This window comes from Mustela erminea, chromosome 9, assembly GCF_009829155.1.
Source record: "Mustela erminea isolate mMusErm1 chromosome 9, mMusErm1.Pri, whole genome shotgun sequence".
Classification (NCBI taxonomy): domain Eukaryota; kingdom Metazoa; phylum Chordata; class Mammalia; order Carnivora; family Mustelidae; genus Mustela; species Mustela erminea.
Window position 1 is genome coordinate 71535625 of NC_045622.1, and position 15809 is coordinate 71551433.

Here is a 15809-nt window from a genome sequence, read left to right on the forward strand (position 1 = left end):
ATTGTGCAGGGAAGGGAGTCCCCGTTCCAATGAGGAAAGGCAGAAATAGGACATGGCAGGGCACAAGGTACAGGCACGAGAGAAAAACATTGAGAGTGACTGGGGCAGGGGGTAGGGGAATCCAGGCACTCACCACTGCCTGGTACTTGCTGGCTTGGCCCTGGGGCGCAGGCTCGCGGGGAGCACACTGCTCCTCACGGATCTCTGCACTGGACAGGAACTCGCTCAGCTTTTGCACACTGCAGAGGAAGCACATAGACACCCCTCACCCTTGCCAGGGCCAGTGGGGAGGGGAGAGGGAGGAGGGCATGGCCTGAGAGAGGAGCTCTGAGAAAGTTCCAGGTCCTACGGCCCTGTCCCAGCAAAGCCATACTGGAGGGGGCCAGACCAGTAGGCATCTGTGGTGGGCAGTCGGTGTTACCTGGATTTGTTAGTGTTGACCAGTATGTGGGACTGGGTTAGGGTCTGGGTTGGGGTGAGCTTGGTTAGTTTCAACGTTAGTTAAATGTTCAAGCTGGTTCATTGGTGTTGGGCTTTATCAGTTACTGTTGGAATTAAGGTTGGTCATTGTTAGGGTTGGTTAGGGTTGGGATTGGTTATTAACAATAGCCACTGTTTACTGAGCCCCTGCTGTATGCCAGATACTGCGTTAAATGTTTAATATGCATATAATTAAATCCCGCTGGGGAAGGTGTCATTATGCCCAACTCAAGGAGGAGAAGGCCTCAGCCTGCGGTCAGCGAGATTAGGACTGTTTGCCTATGGAAATGCTTCTGGGTCAGCACAAGGGATTTCTGACATGGGCAGTGTCCTTGAAACCATGGTTTCTATACAGAATCACAGAGCTGGGCTGGGCTGGAGAGGAGGGGTGGTCATTAGACAGCACAATGCCAAGGCCAATTAGCCTGGAAATGGGAGCTAATCTTTGGCCTTCCCTAGTTATGTACTCCTTTGACCATAGTTCTGCTGAGTTATGCCCCCTTCTATCCTTGAACCCTGGCCAGAGCTTCCTCGTGTGAGTTGCTCCTTCCATCAGCGACTTGGTTCCAACAGCCATCTCTCTGCCAGCTTGCATAGGACCTGCTACGGTCTCATGCATCAGGGGAGGTCACTTTCCTCAAGGCTGAAGGGGCTCAGGTACAGAGCACGTTTGTTACTGTCTGGTCCCACCGGCAATGGGTGATGGCATAGCCGGCTCTCCCCAGAGGCACGCCAAGCCCTGGCCTTCCAGGAGCTACCTCCGAGGTTCTGGGAGTTCTTCACATTCCAGGTATGAAACTCCCCAGCCAAAACCTCAGCCCCTCACCCCTCAGGCTTTCATCCCCCAGAGGGTGATGCCGCTGGGAGAGCAGCCACGGGGCTCTAGAGCCCAGCAGTAGGCGCCTCCCGGAGCTGCAGGCTAACGAGGGATGGGACATGCAGGCACTTAGGGGAAAGCTGCTTTACTGACCAGGGTCGGGAAGGCTCTGGGACCCGTGGAAAGAGGAGGGGATGTTCAGCCTGAGGAAGACAAAGATTCAGTGGATACCATGCAGGGAGGCACTGTGCTCATTCTGGGGGGCTCTGGAGGGTGGACCCACCTACTGATAGGTAGAATTTATGAGAAGATTCAAGTTTTGCCTCAACTTTGCATTTTTTCTCTTCTTCTTCTTCTTTTTTTTTTTAATGGAGTTATCTTGCCAGTGCCATTGAGTTCCCTCTCCTTGGAAGTATATAAACCAGCTACCTGAATCCTTCTCAGGAATGGTGTGGAGGGAAGCCACGCAGGGCTAAGTCCCTCTGGCCAACTATGACCGCCTTCTGTGAGGCCCAGGTCAATGGGGAAACATGTCTTGGACCAAACAGCTGTAGTTGTCATGGTCACAGGGGCAAGCCCTGGGGCCACCTCATGAGCTGCCTGTCCAGTGTCCTTGCTGGACCCTCCTCTCACCTGACGAGAGCTTTGACTGTGGACCGGACCACGCTGGACAACAGGAAGAGTGGGGTGACCAGGATGTGGAACAGCGAGAGGGAGGCGAAGGCGACCGAGGGTGAGAAGTCGGCCCCTTTGAAGAAGCTGACATGGCCCACAAAGGTCTGCGGACAGAGGCACATGTGAGATGCATGACTCAGAGCCGGGCCTCTCCCACACAGGCAACGCTCAGCCCTTGGGCTGGAACAGGGGGCCCAAGGAGAAATTTGAGTTTGAGACCCCTTCATCATCTTCAGTCAGCTCCCGGAAACGACTCCAGCAAGTTTAGGACTTTAAGCTGGGGGGCGGGGGGTCAAATCTACTGCCCCCTGTCCTGCCCCATCATTGTCTGGATGACCGGAGAGGAGCCCTAGGGTTAGGTCAGCTCTGCCCCCTGGGACAGCAGTTCTCAGTCAGGGAAAATGTCCTCACGATCATTCCCAAACCACCTCCTCTCTGTGCCCGCCCCTGGCTACCTGGCTGGCTCAGCAGCCTCCGTTACCCAGAGTTCCCCAAGGAGCCAGGCCAGGACCAGCCCAATAAATCATGTCAAAAGTGAATTCCCAAGTGTCCCTGACAGACTGTGAACTCGCCACAGCTCAGGGACACCGGCCCCAGGGGGAAACAAATGCATCTTTTTAAAGAACTCTGGCCGTCACAGAAGCCGGATGGGAGCCCTGGGCGGTGGGGGCCTGGGCCTTTCTGGAGGGGCACTCTTCGGGCCCCCACTGCTGGGCTCCCACACGGCTTGGGATCAAATCACTCCACTGTAATATTAATGACACGGAGAATGGTTCACGCCATGTTCTTAAATTTCAAAAAGCAGGTTACAAAACTGCATGTATGGCACAATCCTATTTTTGTAAAAATGTCATATTATGTGCCTTAAAAAGAGACTGGAAAGAAACACATTAAAGATGTTGCCAGTGGGATTATGGGTGATTTAAATTCTTTTCATCCTTTCCTTTCTGAATTTCCCAGCTTTTCTGCAATAAACATGTCTTACTTTTATAATTTAAGAGCTTGATAGCTCTTTTTAAAAGACAGCGAGATTTCTTAAAACCTAAGTAAGCCATTGGTCGTCTGGGCCCGGAGGGCCTGGAGTCGGGGACAGATCTGCTCCATATACAGACGGTCAACCTCTTGCCCTATTTTCAGTCCCCCTGCTGAGAGCATCATCCAAAGTCCTTGCGCAGAAAGGCCAAACCCTGGGCGGCCTCTCACTACAGACGCGCTCCGCCGCCCCCCCCAGCCGGAGACAGAGCCGGGATCCACTTACGATGAGGACAGCTGCGATGGGGATGGCCGTGTTCATGAAAACTGTGGAGGAAGCACAAGGGAAGATTAGTGGGAGGGATGAGATCACTACAAATGAAGCTGCCCAGGGTGGCCTGGAAGGAGGCAGTGCTGGCGCAGGGGGTCCTTTCTGCAGCCGGTAGGGCGGGGCCGGGCAGGGGAGGGGCAGAACGCTAGCCATGGGGCCCCTCTGGCCCCTTACCCTGCTTCCCTCCGACTCCTGTCCCCTGTGTCTGAGACCCCGCCTCCAGACAAAAGTGTAAATGCTTCTATCCTGTTCCCCGGTGGCCAGTGTGAAGGATGCCCTATGCGCAGTGGTGAGAGAGGGGACTGGAGAGCTGACCGTTTTTGGGCTTCTGTGAGGTCAGCAGCACATGTTTCTGGGGTTGCTAAGTTGTTACCCCTTCCTCTGCTTTGGGTCCCTGTATCCCTCCAAGCCAGGTTCTCTTTGAGGCTTAAAGGATTCCTAACTTCTCAAAGCTCTTGGGAAGGATTTCAACCTCCCCCACACTGAGGTATGAGTAACTGAGGACAGCTTAAAAGGGGTCTCTCTTGGCTCTAAGGCTTAGCAGCCAGGCCCAGGTGGGGGGCAGCTGCTTTGCTGCAACAGGGGTCCCTTCCTTATTCTGTTTCAAGTGTGGCCCTTGGACCCTTCATAGGGAGCCCAGAGAGCAAAGAGAGCTGGACTTAAGACATAGAAGGGTGGAGTCCCTGACCTCAGGCAGGTCATTGACCTTTCCTTTGCTTTAGTTTCTTCACCTGATTTTTGTTAACTTGTACGTCCTTGTTCACACACTCTGGCTTCCTCCAAGGTAAGAGGGGATAATGCAGGGTACAGGCTCTGCGAGTCGGGGTGCTGCCTGAACATCACACCTCAGCTTAGCTCTGCCTCACAGGGCGTGCTCCTCTGGCCCAAGGTGTGAGAGGCTGGAGAGAGCCCTGACCCCAGGCCTAAACTTCCAGAAAGCAGCCACCCTGGAGGAAGAGATGCTTATTCTACCTGCCATCTTTCCATCTCCTTTCCTTGCTTCCAGGAGCCTCTTCCAGACCAGCCTAGAAACGAGTCTGTTTGTATAATTAGCCAAATTAACGCAGAAGAAGCCAGGAGCCAGGGGATCAGCCTGGGCACATGGCCCCTGTGTAATGAATGGTGAAGTCTCCGGGGACACTCACGAATTACAGATGGCCAGCACCATTCCGAGAAGCCGACTGTCTACTTATTCCAAGAATCCCATACCAGCTAGTCCACACACAGTGTATTCTGGAGATGTGGGAGGCCAAGTGAGGGCAAGAACATGGCCTCTGCCCATGGTGGGGGGTCCTTGTCTGAGGAAGGGGACAGAACTATGCTCTCAGGAAGCCCCCGTTATGATGGGGAGACAGGGAACATGCCTCTAGGGGGCTCCCCAGCAGACAGGTAACACATTGGGCCCACATTTGGGGGACTTCCTAATCTGATGAGGGAAGCAGTCCCAGCTATCAGAGAGTTCCCAGTCTCTGGGAGGAGGAGATCCAGCCCATGCCCTTGGGAGGTACTGCTAATCTCTCTGAGCACAAGGCTTTCTATCGACACGGGTATCATACCTGACCTTTAACTGCTCTCCCTGAAGGAGGCGCTATGGTCTCAGTGCGATAGCCCTCCCTCAGGGTCTCTGGCAGGAGGCAGTACGAACATTATCAGTTTTCCTACAGCACAAGGGACCCAGATTGAGGACACAGGACATAGCAGAGCCATCGCAGGCTAGAGAGAGGGAGGGACAGGAGGACCCCAGCAGGCCTGGGCCCTTGACCGTCACCGACCATATGGTTCTAAACACTGGGGTAGCCATGCGCATCCCCTCCAGGGCCAGTTCTTCCAGAAAGCTCCTTCCAGGCAGGGGTGAGTACCACCCCGAGACGCCCTCCCACCCATCTGGGGCTCAACTCCCCGCTCAAGAACAGACCAGAAGTTAGGTGGCAAATTGGTACAACTCTGCTGAGAAAGCAATCTGGTGCTCTGTTAGCTAGAGCCACACAGAACTTGAGACCTTCTGATCCTGTAATCTCTCTCGTGGGAGTTTCTCTTGAATCCTCACTCGGGCGAAGCGCAAAGCCCGCAGCAAGATGGCGTTAGCAGCAGCGCTATCTGTCACAGCAGAACAAAACCGCAAGCACAGCAGGAAACCGCCCAAGACGAAGGAAACCGACAACATTCAATGCCAAGTGGCTGCTTTAGTAAACGTGGTACATCCACTCTAGGGGAGATTTTGCAGTCAGAAATGTGTGATAATTGATATTTTGTTCTGCTGCATGTTTTCTCTATGCGTGAAATTTTTTTTAATTTATTTTTTTCCGATTTTGTTCCTTATTCTGAACCCCTTTGAGGAATGAGACAAGCTATAAATAAATTCGAAAATGAGTTTTCCAACGCTGATGCAGCAGTGTGGAGAATGTATATGATATAATTAATTTCTGCCTGGTTCTGTTGTTGTATGGAGACGTTAGCGAATGACAGTGTAATTTTCCACGTCCCTCACCCTCTTCTGGAAGGACAGAACTCTGGGTCCCGTTCAGGGCGGGGGTTGGGGGAAGAGAATCACCAGCTGCTGGTGTTGTCAAGGCCTCTCTGAAGACCATCCCACTGGGCCCTGGGGTGCACATGGCTGGAATGAGGGGGCGCTGCAGGCTCTGGCGGGTCTCTGAGCTCAGCAAACTTTCCAGTATCCTGGGAGGATGGGGGAAGGGGGCGGGGTGTCCCAGCTGTCAGGAGTTGAAGACCTGAGGCTGAGCCTCTGTTTTCCTGAACCCCATAACGCCCCGTAAGACATTGAGGGTGGTGGGAACTATGACCAAGAATTGAGTTCTCTCCAACTTTGGCATGGGATGGGCTGACTCATTTTGATTTGATCTGGGGGTAGGTACGGCTGTGGGGGGAGAACATGATAGTGCTCAAATCCTAAATGCTAAGGAGCAAGAAGTAATGTGAAAAAAGTTCTGTGTGAAAGCAGATTAGAAAATCCTGTGTGAGTGGGGTACCATTTCGGTAAAGTGTAACCGCAAGTAGGCAGGCCTGCCGTGCCACCTTTGTAAGTGAAAGCCTTCCTCTAACGGTGTAGACATCTGGGTCCGTGCTGTTTTAACAACCTCCTCTCCAAATACCCTTTGAGAAGTATTCTTTCAAAAATGACTTGTTGAAAGATGGAATTGGGAGGGAGACAAACCATAAGGGACTCTTAATCTCACAAAACCAACTGAAGGTTGCTGGGGGGAGGGAGGTTGGGAGAAGGGGGTGGGATTATGGACATTGGGGAGGGTATGTGCTTTGGTGAGTGCTGTGAAGTGTGTAAACCTGGTGATTCACAGACCTGTACCCCTGGGGATAAAAATATATGTTTATAAAAAATAAAAAATTAAAAAAAAATGACTTGTTGAGGATCTTCTCTGCCCTGGGTGTTACACTGGGTCCTGGGGGCATAGTAACGAACAGTTGCGTCCACTTTGCATACCCCCCTCCTCCAAAAACAAAGCAGACAACAAATCAACCCAAACCAAAGCAGGGCTCTCCGATTGGCAGCTCCCTCCTGCCCCCTCCAGCTTTGCTCCAGGAAGGCTGCCTGGTCTTGTGGGCGCCCCAGCGGGCACCGCAGGACCAGGAGCTTTTCATTTCCACCGCACTGATAAATATTTCAGAGGCCATGTGTCCAGGAGGCACAGCCAGCCATCCGTGCCTCTGGCTGGTTTCATGGTTGTCTCGGGGAAGGGCAGGGGAGGGGCCGAGGGCTGCGGGCTTGGCCTAACAGCAGGCGCACCCGCTGGAGGGGGATAGGTATCTTGAATGCACACGGCTCTTTCGCATCCAGCCAGCCAGGGAGGGTGGGGAGCTGCTGGCAGTGGAGGCAGCACGGCAAGAGGGCCAGCAGGTACTCTGATTCTGCCCCTTCCCAGCCGCACCTGCCTGGCTCTCCCTCAGCTCCCTCTCCTCCCAGCAGGCCAGGGTCAGCAGCAGCCGCACACTGTGGCTGCTCTGGCCCCTGGGAGGAAAAGCAGACTTTGCAGAAGGAATTCACAGAAACTGGAGGAGGAAGCGGGACCTGGTCTGGAGGTTACCTTGTCCTGCCACACTGCCGGTTCTGAGGCAGGGCGTCCACGGAGAACGACAGGGGTAAAACTCGCCAAGAATAGCCACAGGGCCCGGTAGGTGCTGGCGGCCTGAGAAAGGGGTTCACCAGCACCATCCTGCCCACCCCCATGCCCCCATCTGTGGCACAGTTGGGCTTAGGGGTTTGTCTTTTGGTTTTCAGGACAAGGACGGCCCCCCTGGCTGTAGTGGTTCAGACCAGCTGGGAAGACCAAAGACCCTTGACCACAGAACACTCGAAGAGATGGCAAACACACCTGTCCTTTACTACGCTCTTTCCGTGGCTCTCCTGCACGATCTGGTCTTAGTACCTTCTCTTCACCGAATTATGTTCCAGTCTTGAGCACACCATCATCCTTCTCACCTCTAGGCCTTTGTGTCTGGAACATTCTTCCTTTCATCTGGCTAAACTCGAGTCAACCTTTGGGCACCTCTGACAAGGTTTCCTTGACACCCATGACCCACAGAGACTAGGTTGGGTAGAACACTATGGACAACTAGAATATATCCACTGTTCCTCTCACTCACAACACAGTGGCACGTCTGGCTTCCCTACGAGACTCTGAAGAACCCGCAGGCTGGACCACAGTTTCTTCTCAGCACCACATCCCCTGTGCCTGGCACAGGTCCTGGCCTGTCAGGGGCGCTCAGTAAATATTTATCAGATAAGTGATGAGAGAAACAAATGAGGCCAGGGTCAGGTAAGTACCACAAAAGAGAAAGCAGGGCATCTGGAACTGAGCCCCTGCCTCTGGCATCGTTCGTGGTCACTGTTCATGGCACGGTCTCTCTCAACTGTGAGGCAGAGGATCGTGCTTGGCCCCTCATTAATGCACAAGGCCCTGGTAGAGTCTAGCACAGAGAGAAGTCTCTGGGATGGGTGTGAATGAAGGGCACCATGAACCGGCACCAAGTCTGTGGGTCCGCAGGTGGGACCTAGGACCCCTTTGTCACTCCTGCAAAGCCTGTCTTCCAATACATGGTGGGGATGGACACCGAGAGTCACCTGCTTCTGCGGGGAAATAAGGAACCAACTTCTCGGGGGAGTGGCCCCAGCACTGCCTCCAGCTTCTCCCCACTCTATTTTCTGCTCATTGAAATCCTGCGAGGTACAGCCCAAGCCACTTCTTACATGAAGCCCTGGTGAGCTCCCAGCCCACAGGGGCTTCCTTCTTCTCTGTTCTCTGCCATTTACTGGCTGAGGACCTGGGCCAGTCATATCCCCTCCCTGAGCCTTAAGGCACACGGGAACGGTAGAGTCACATAGCTCACGAGGCTGCGGTGAGGACTGAGTGCCATTAGGCTTGCCAGGCAGCCAGCCCAGATCTGGCCCACGCCGCGCCGTGCTCCATACCACGCTGTCTCACACACGGCAGCTCTGACTTCTCAGCAGAGCAGAAGCTCCTGGAAAACAGGGAGCACCACTTATTGTCTCTTGTACCCTTCCCAGGGCTTAGCACAGGGTTGGGCACCTGGGGCGGGGCTTACGTGACCCCTGCTGAGTGACCCGCATCTCTTTTTCTTCAGTTCTGGATTTAGACGGGAGGGAAACTGTACCCATTTCCTTCTCAGCCCCCTGCCCTGCCCTGCCCTGCCCTGCGCTAGCTCAGGGCTCTGACGGCGAGAGCATCCAACAGAGCGTCTGAGGTGCCCTAGTCTGCCCAGCCGTCTGACTGCCCGGCACACAGGACCAGCTGAAAGCCCAGCAGCGGCCCTAGGACAGACCCTGTCAGGAAGAGGGACTCTGGGGCTCTTCTGTGACACCAGGACCCCACAATTGGCGCCAGGAAAAAGAGAATGGAAGATGCCCCATTACCTCAAGCTTAATGACCTGTGTCCTGATCCCTGGTGACAGGGAGCAGAAGGCAGGAAGTGCAGGAGGAAAGAAGAGAAAACACACTCCCAGCTTCTACCTGCAGCCAGGAGATGCCCCTCCCGTCCGGCCTCCCCCCCTCCCACGGCTGACGGAATAGACTCATCCCAGGAAGGGCAAACACATGAGTAAATAGCACTTAGCTTTCAGCGACCTCCCAGAGGGCACTTCCCTTCCCCTCCCACGGCCCTCTTCCAAGAACCAGCCTGGAATGCTCTGTTTATCCTTCTAGTTCGCTGAGCCCTGGACAGACTGGTGTTTGGCTCCAGAGCCCCTCACTCCTAACACGGTCATCTCAGCCCCTGACAACCAGGCATCTCCTTTCCCCACATCCTCCCGGCCCCAGAACCTTTACAAAGCCCTGGCCTGTCTTCTGGGGGCTCCAGGAGATAAAGAACACCTACTAGATAGGCCTCAGTGGGCTAGCCTGGGAACCTAGGCATCACACGATGTTGTTTATACACAGTACACCCCAGGTTGTGGTTTGGGATGCAGGAAGAAGCATACCCCTCCCAGGAGCAAAGTAGCTATGAGCTGTCCCCATCTATATGACCTGTGGCTGCCTCTACTTAGCTGTAAGGAATATGGGGGGGGGAGCCTAGTACTCCCAGTTTCCTTGCTGCTTCCCTTCCTTATCTCCCATGGCAGCAGTGGGAAGCTTGCCTACTCCACTCTGTTATGCTGTTGCTGGGAGAGGAGTTCACCTGGCTGTGGGGGGGGGGGGCCCTCCTTCACCTCAGCAGCTGTTCCCACTGACGAGATGTCTGGAAGCCAGGTGTCCTCACTGGGTTACATGCGGTGTGGGGTTACTATTACCACAACCAGGCCCGGAGGCAGGCAGAGCTGGCAGAGAGTTGAGTGAGAGGGCCTGGGGCTGCAGGCACTGCAGCTCCTGAGCAGCACTGAGCTCCCCACATGTTCCTTGCCAATTTCTCCTATCAGTCCTGTGGAGTTCTCCACAGGATTGAGGATGAGGATGCTCAGAGGCCCAGAACACCGCACGGCAGGGCTGAGGGTCAAGGGGAGACACCAGGAACCTGGAGTCTCTTGGTGTTGAATCCAGGAAGCCACAGCTGCCTGCCACGTTCACCACTCCATTCTGAGAAAAGCAGGCCCTAGCAGGACTCTACAGAAAGGCTCCATGACGGGTGCCATGGACGGCAGCCGGTCTGGCCACAGGACACCATGATCTGGATGGACACTGTGAGGTGGGATGCTTGGGGTGCTCAGTGTAAGCCCTGCCCTGGGAGACACTTCAGCTCAGATGTTGGCCCCCTGGCCCCACCAGACCCTCTCTTTAGCCAATATGAACACCAGGAACACACCGACGACCTGAGCGGTCATCTCATTCTCCATGACCCTATCTGGGAGGCACGCCCAGTGCACCCTCCCAGTGAACCCCACAGCAGTGTTTCTTCCATGACACACTAAAAGAACCCACTTCAGCTGGGGGCGGTGGTCAGACGAGTGCGTGCCTCCTAACTTTCTCCCTCATTTCCAGTCCCATCAGAACCCATTCTTGGTTGTTGCCTTCCTACTCAGAGAAAATCATCTGAAAATGGTGCCCCAGAGTGTCAAAGTTTTCCTCACGCCACATGGGTGTCCAGCCATTGGTGGAAAATAGCAGGAGGCTCCAGAGGATCTAGCCTAAGCCATGCCATTAACCTCAAGAGTGGCCTCAGGAAGACACCCCACTACCCCCCACCCACCTCCCCCACCCCATTTCACATCTGTAAACTGGCTCTCTCAACTGGCAGAAAGCACTTTCCTTACATCTCTCACATTCTATGGAACTTCCACAGATCTAGCTTTTAACTCACAAACGTTCTCTTCAGGTATGTTAATTCATTAAGCTTTACACTTGAGTCATTTTTGTTTCCTTTTTGTTTTTGTTTTTTCCTCTCTGGGGGCCTCTCCTTGGCCCTTCTTGCCATACTGGCTCTGAAACTGGACAGGCCAGGGAACCAGTATGATGTCGGCCAGCCGCTAACTATCTCCATCCCAACCATGCACTTGGGCAGCAAGCATAACAAGGTGGGTCGTGGGAAGCCACTAGACCGACCATAAGATCAACTCGGGCCAGGATCCCATGGCTCACCTGACTGCCATGAGCCCTGGCCTGACCCCGCCCACCAAATTAATTTTGATCACTAAATTTGTAATTTCCAGAAGTCCTTTTGACTCTCTTCCCCCTGATACTTTTCTGTTTTACCCTGTGGGTTTCACACCTTCCTTTGGCTTTTCAATTATTTTGAACATGCTTATTTAAGATCTCTTCCAGGTGTTGAAGGTATAGTTCTCCTATCGTTTTGCATGCGATGGCTCTTATTGGGTGGTACATTTTTCCCTGGCGGAGCCCCATGTTCTCTGGAAAGTAGTTGTAATATGTGTTCTGCCGGGACGGTAGGAGTTTTCCCAGTTTTGGTCTTTTTTCCTGTACACACACGCGCGCGCGCACACACACACACACACACATTCTGGGCTTGGGGTTTCCTAACTACTTAGAGTCAGTCCCTACATCTGTAAGCGCCTCAAGTTTGAACTTCTGTTCCTGAAGAACATACCCTGGGTAGATGGAAACTTCCTTGTAGCTACCCCAGGGCAGCAAGGCCTCACACCCCGGAGAATTCAAAGCTGTTGCTGTTTATTCATTTACTGCTGCCTCCCAATAAGATACCAGTTCAATGGAGTATAAAAGACCTCCCTTGTCTTTGTCATCGCTGTGTCTTGAGGGCCAGGACAATGCCCTGGGCTCAGGAGCCTGTTGATATACATTTGCTGGGTAAGTGACTGAGGACACTGTGACTTCTCGGGGCTCGGCTCCAAGAGACAGTTTGAGGCTCCCCGGGTTGGGTGATGCCCAGGTCCCTTGCCTCTGCTGCCTCTCCTCCCGCCTCAAGCCCTGACCCCATCTCCCAGCACTTAAGCAGCAGCGTGTGGGGCTGGCCGGTCGGGGGCACTCACTGGAAATGGAGGTGTACACAGCGAAGGCTCTGAGGCTCGTCATCTCCTTCTTGCGGGTCATCTCCACGCGGGCACGGAAGATGTTCTCCCAGGCGTACAGCTTGAGCAGCTTGATGCCACGGAGCATCTCGTTGGTCTGCTTCAGCCTCTCATTAGAATACTCCTGCCAGGGGCCACCAAGTCAGAAAGGAGTGCCCCCATCCTGCCCAAGAGGAAGGAGCCGAGCGAATGCCCTCACCGCTTCACAGTGCCCAGCTCCTGTGCCCATGGGCACACCCCCTGTCTTCTCCATTCATCCCATTCCACAGACTAAGAAACTGAGGCCTGGCCCGTGAAGTAACCTGCTTTGGGTCCACGAGAGTGTGGGTGCACACGTGCATGCATGGGCGTGTGTGTGCACCTGCGTGTGTGTGTTTGGCAGCATCTGGGGGAGGAGAGAGGAGCCTCACTGACCTACAGGGAGAGGGAGCAAGCAGCCACATGGGGAGAGGATGGGGAAAGGGGGCATCAGCATGCCCAGGATGCTCACTCACCAGTGTGCTCCGCTGGGCCTGGGAGAGCTTGGTGGCCACAAAGTACTGCACGGGGGCCAGTAGGATGATGACAGCCGCCCCAATTAAGGCACTGACGCCAAGGATGTAGTAGAGGAGAATCACACCCACGATGATCTGAGGGAGGGTCATGGAGGTAAGTTTCCTCTGACCCAATGGCTATCCTGGGGGAGGGGGAGTTGTCAAAATCCCCCCTTCCCCAGTCACCTAGGGAGGGGCATGCCTTGGTGCCCAAGTTTTCCAGCTGTCCCCAGGGGACCAAAGGAGGAGGTGTGACAAAGCAATTTCAGAAAAAGGTATTAGCACAATGGGGTCTCGTGCAAGCTGTGCTTTCGGGCGGGGGAGGGGGTGCTGATCGTTAACTGTGTTGATCTGCCAGCCAGCTAAGGCAGTAACTCTCTCCAAATCTACCTTCCAGATGGGAGTCTCAGAGCTGAGCTTGCACAATGGCTGTAACAGCACCTTTTGTTCTGTTTGCTCGCTGGGGAAGCTGACAGTTCCCTCCCATGGGGAGGAAAGTGACATATGAGCACAGGGGTGCTGCTGCGTCCCTGCCGGACAAAACAGGTCCAGGGGCCAGCCGTTCAACTTTCATTCTCAGGCTCCTGGCATCTTTTAAACATAAGAGAGGCACTGTCTTCTATTAAGCTAGTTATTACGTATATAAGAAAATGAAAATGATCTCTTAAATTTGTGACATGCTATAGAGTGAGTGGTCTTTGGATTTAAATAGAGATTTTTATAATTCTTAGAGGCAGATTCACTCCATAATCTGTAATATAGATCCACATATATACAAGAAAGCTGATGTCTCCACATTTTTAGTGAATCTGGCAAGTATTCTCTGAGAAGAAAATTCTTCTGTTTCTAGCTTTATGCAAACGACCGCCTGCTTTTGAATATTGATGAGAAGTGTAAATTACCCTTGCCAGCCCCTGAAGCATCGAGATGACAATTTCTCAGGTTGCCTTCAAAGGCAGACAGCTCTAAATTCAGGCTTATTCTAAAGGAACAGATGTGCTGTCTTCCTTAATTGGGGGGGAAAAAAGTCTGCCTGGGTTGGCCCTACACTCCCCGAGCCTTACACGAAATTGGCAGTGAGCTCTTCGCACTACCTCAAGGACAGAGGAGTGGGTGGGCGGCTCTGTAATTTCTGTGAATCACAGAACGCCTCTTGGGTTAGCGGGATCTTAGGGACTGGTGAGTGACCCCTTCACCCCTTGCCTCCTGGGATTTCACTGAGGTTAAATGCTGGCACAGGGGTGCAGAGGAGCACATTAGGAAATAAAGAAACTGCACTCCTGCCCAGCTCTGCTCGCGTCATCCTACCCCAAATTACCTCTGGCATCCAGTCTCTTCATCAGCTGTCCTCATATGGAGGCAATCGGGGCATCACTCAGCAGCTTATAGGGCCAGACACCAAGGGGACTCCCAGAGTCACCACTGCGGCACCTGCTGGGGGTTGGTGCCCGAACCCCCATACCTCCAAGTGCTGGCCCCTGCTGGAACAGGACCTGGAGCCACAGCTGCTGCTGCTTCTTCCAGGCTCCTTCTCACCCTCCACCCGCCCCTTGTCACGCTCCCCAAATTCTTCTGTCCACTCCTCTATTTTGCAAGGTTCTGTGGGGACCCCCCCGGAAGAATAGACCGGAAATCAGGGATTCTGAGTATGCAAAGCAAGAGAGGGGAAACAAGGACTATTGTAGCCCCTCTTTGCAAGTTAAAAAAGTGATCTAGTAGTGGGGAGATCATAGGCCCTGGAGTCTGTAGGACTGAGTTTGAATGTAGTCCTGGCACTTTGCTGCGCAACCTTAGGCAAGTTACTTAACCTTTCTGAGTTTCAGCTTCTTCAACCTTAAAATGGTGGTTTTTGTTTTGTTTTGTTTTAAGAGAGAGTGGATATGAGTTGGGGAGTGAGGGGCAGTGGGAGAAGCAGACTCCTCCCCGGGTGGGGAGCCCAACATGGGACTCAACTCCAGGTCCCTGGGACCATGACCTGAACCGAAGGCAGAGGCTCAAATGACTGTGTGACCCAGGTGCCCCTAAAATGGGGATTTTAATTCCACTTAGCAGGACTGCAATGAAAATTAAATGAATATATATATACCTAGAATGATACCTGGTTAGAGATCAAGACCAGGTGGCAAGCCTCTTCTTACAAACAAATAAATAGGCCTGGTGGGAACTCTGTCACTAGGGAACCACAGAAAGGAGATACCTGGGACTAGTGTTCTACCGGCTCACTGTGTGGTCCAACCTCCCCAGGCCCTGAGCACACGCGGGATGAGGACTCAAAGAAGTCCCCACTCTTGCCGAATTCCTTAACATCGTGTTCATAAGCTTCAGGTGGCCAGCAAAACACCTGAAATTGTAGGCAAAGTGTGTGAATGCACATTGGTTTTTCCGAGAAGTTTTCATTAGCTTTTTCAGAAGTATTTGAAGATCAGAGGTTGCCTAGGTCTGTGGGAGGGGATGGAGAGTGAGTCCCATGGGCACGGTTTCCTTCTGGGGTGATAGAAATTATTCAAAAATTGTGATGATGTTTCTACAGGTCCAAATGCACTAAAACCCACTGAATTATGCACTCTAAATGGGTGAATTATATCTTAATTTAAAAAAGCATATGTGACCCCAAAAAAAAAAATTAGAAATCAAGGAGTGCCTTGGGGATAAAGCAGTGGGGCTCCTGAGCTGGTTTTAATATTCTTACAAGCCAGGTGACCTGTGTGCAGCCAGGCTGCACAGAGCATCCTGACCAGGTCGAAGTTACTGTGTCAACTCTGGGTAGAAACACTGGGTCTTGAGGGCTGCTGAAAGCTCTGCTCAGTGGCATCTGGGTGGCTCAGTGGGTTAAGCCTCTGCCTTCAGCTCAGGTCGTGATCTCGGGGTCCTGGGATCGAGTCCGGCATCGGGCTCTCTGCTCAGCGGGGAGCCTGCTTCCTCCTCTCTCTCTGCCTGCTTCTCTGCCTGCTTGTGATCTCTCTCTGTCAAATAAATAAATAAAATCTTTAAAAGGAAAAAAAAGGAATTAAAAATGGAAAACTAAGTGCTACTTCA

The 15809-nt window shown here is 53.1% G+C and overlaps 1 protein-coding gene across 8 annotated transcripts in view; it reads right to left on the minus strand.

Moving 5' to 3' along the window:
• Nucleotides 1-15809, minus strand: part of ABCC8 (ATP binding cassette subfamily C member 8) — a 73589-nt gene that overhangs the window by 31980 nt on the left and 25800 nt on the right. For all 8 annotated transcript variants that reach the window (XM_032358183.1, XM_032358185.1, XM_032358190.1 and 5 more), the window contains 5 exons: nucleotides 12735-12869; nucleotides 12202-12364; nucleotides 3231-3271; nucleotides 1931-2076; nucleotides 134-239 (listed from right to left, as the gene is read on the minus strand). In XM_032358183.1, the coding sequence (XP_032214074.1) occupies nucleotides 134-239; nucleotides 1931-2076; nucleotides 3231-3271; nucleotides 12202-12364; nucleotides 12735-12869 (591 nt within the window). The remainder of the gene's footprint in view (nucleotides 1-133; nucleotides 240-1930; nucleotides 2077-3230; nucleotides 3272-12201; nucleotides 12365-12734; nucleotides 12870-15809) is intronic.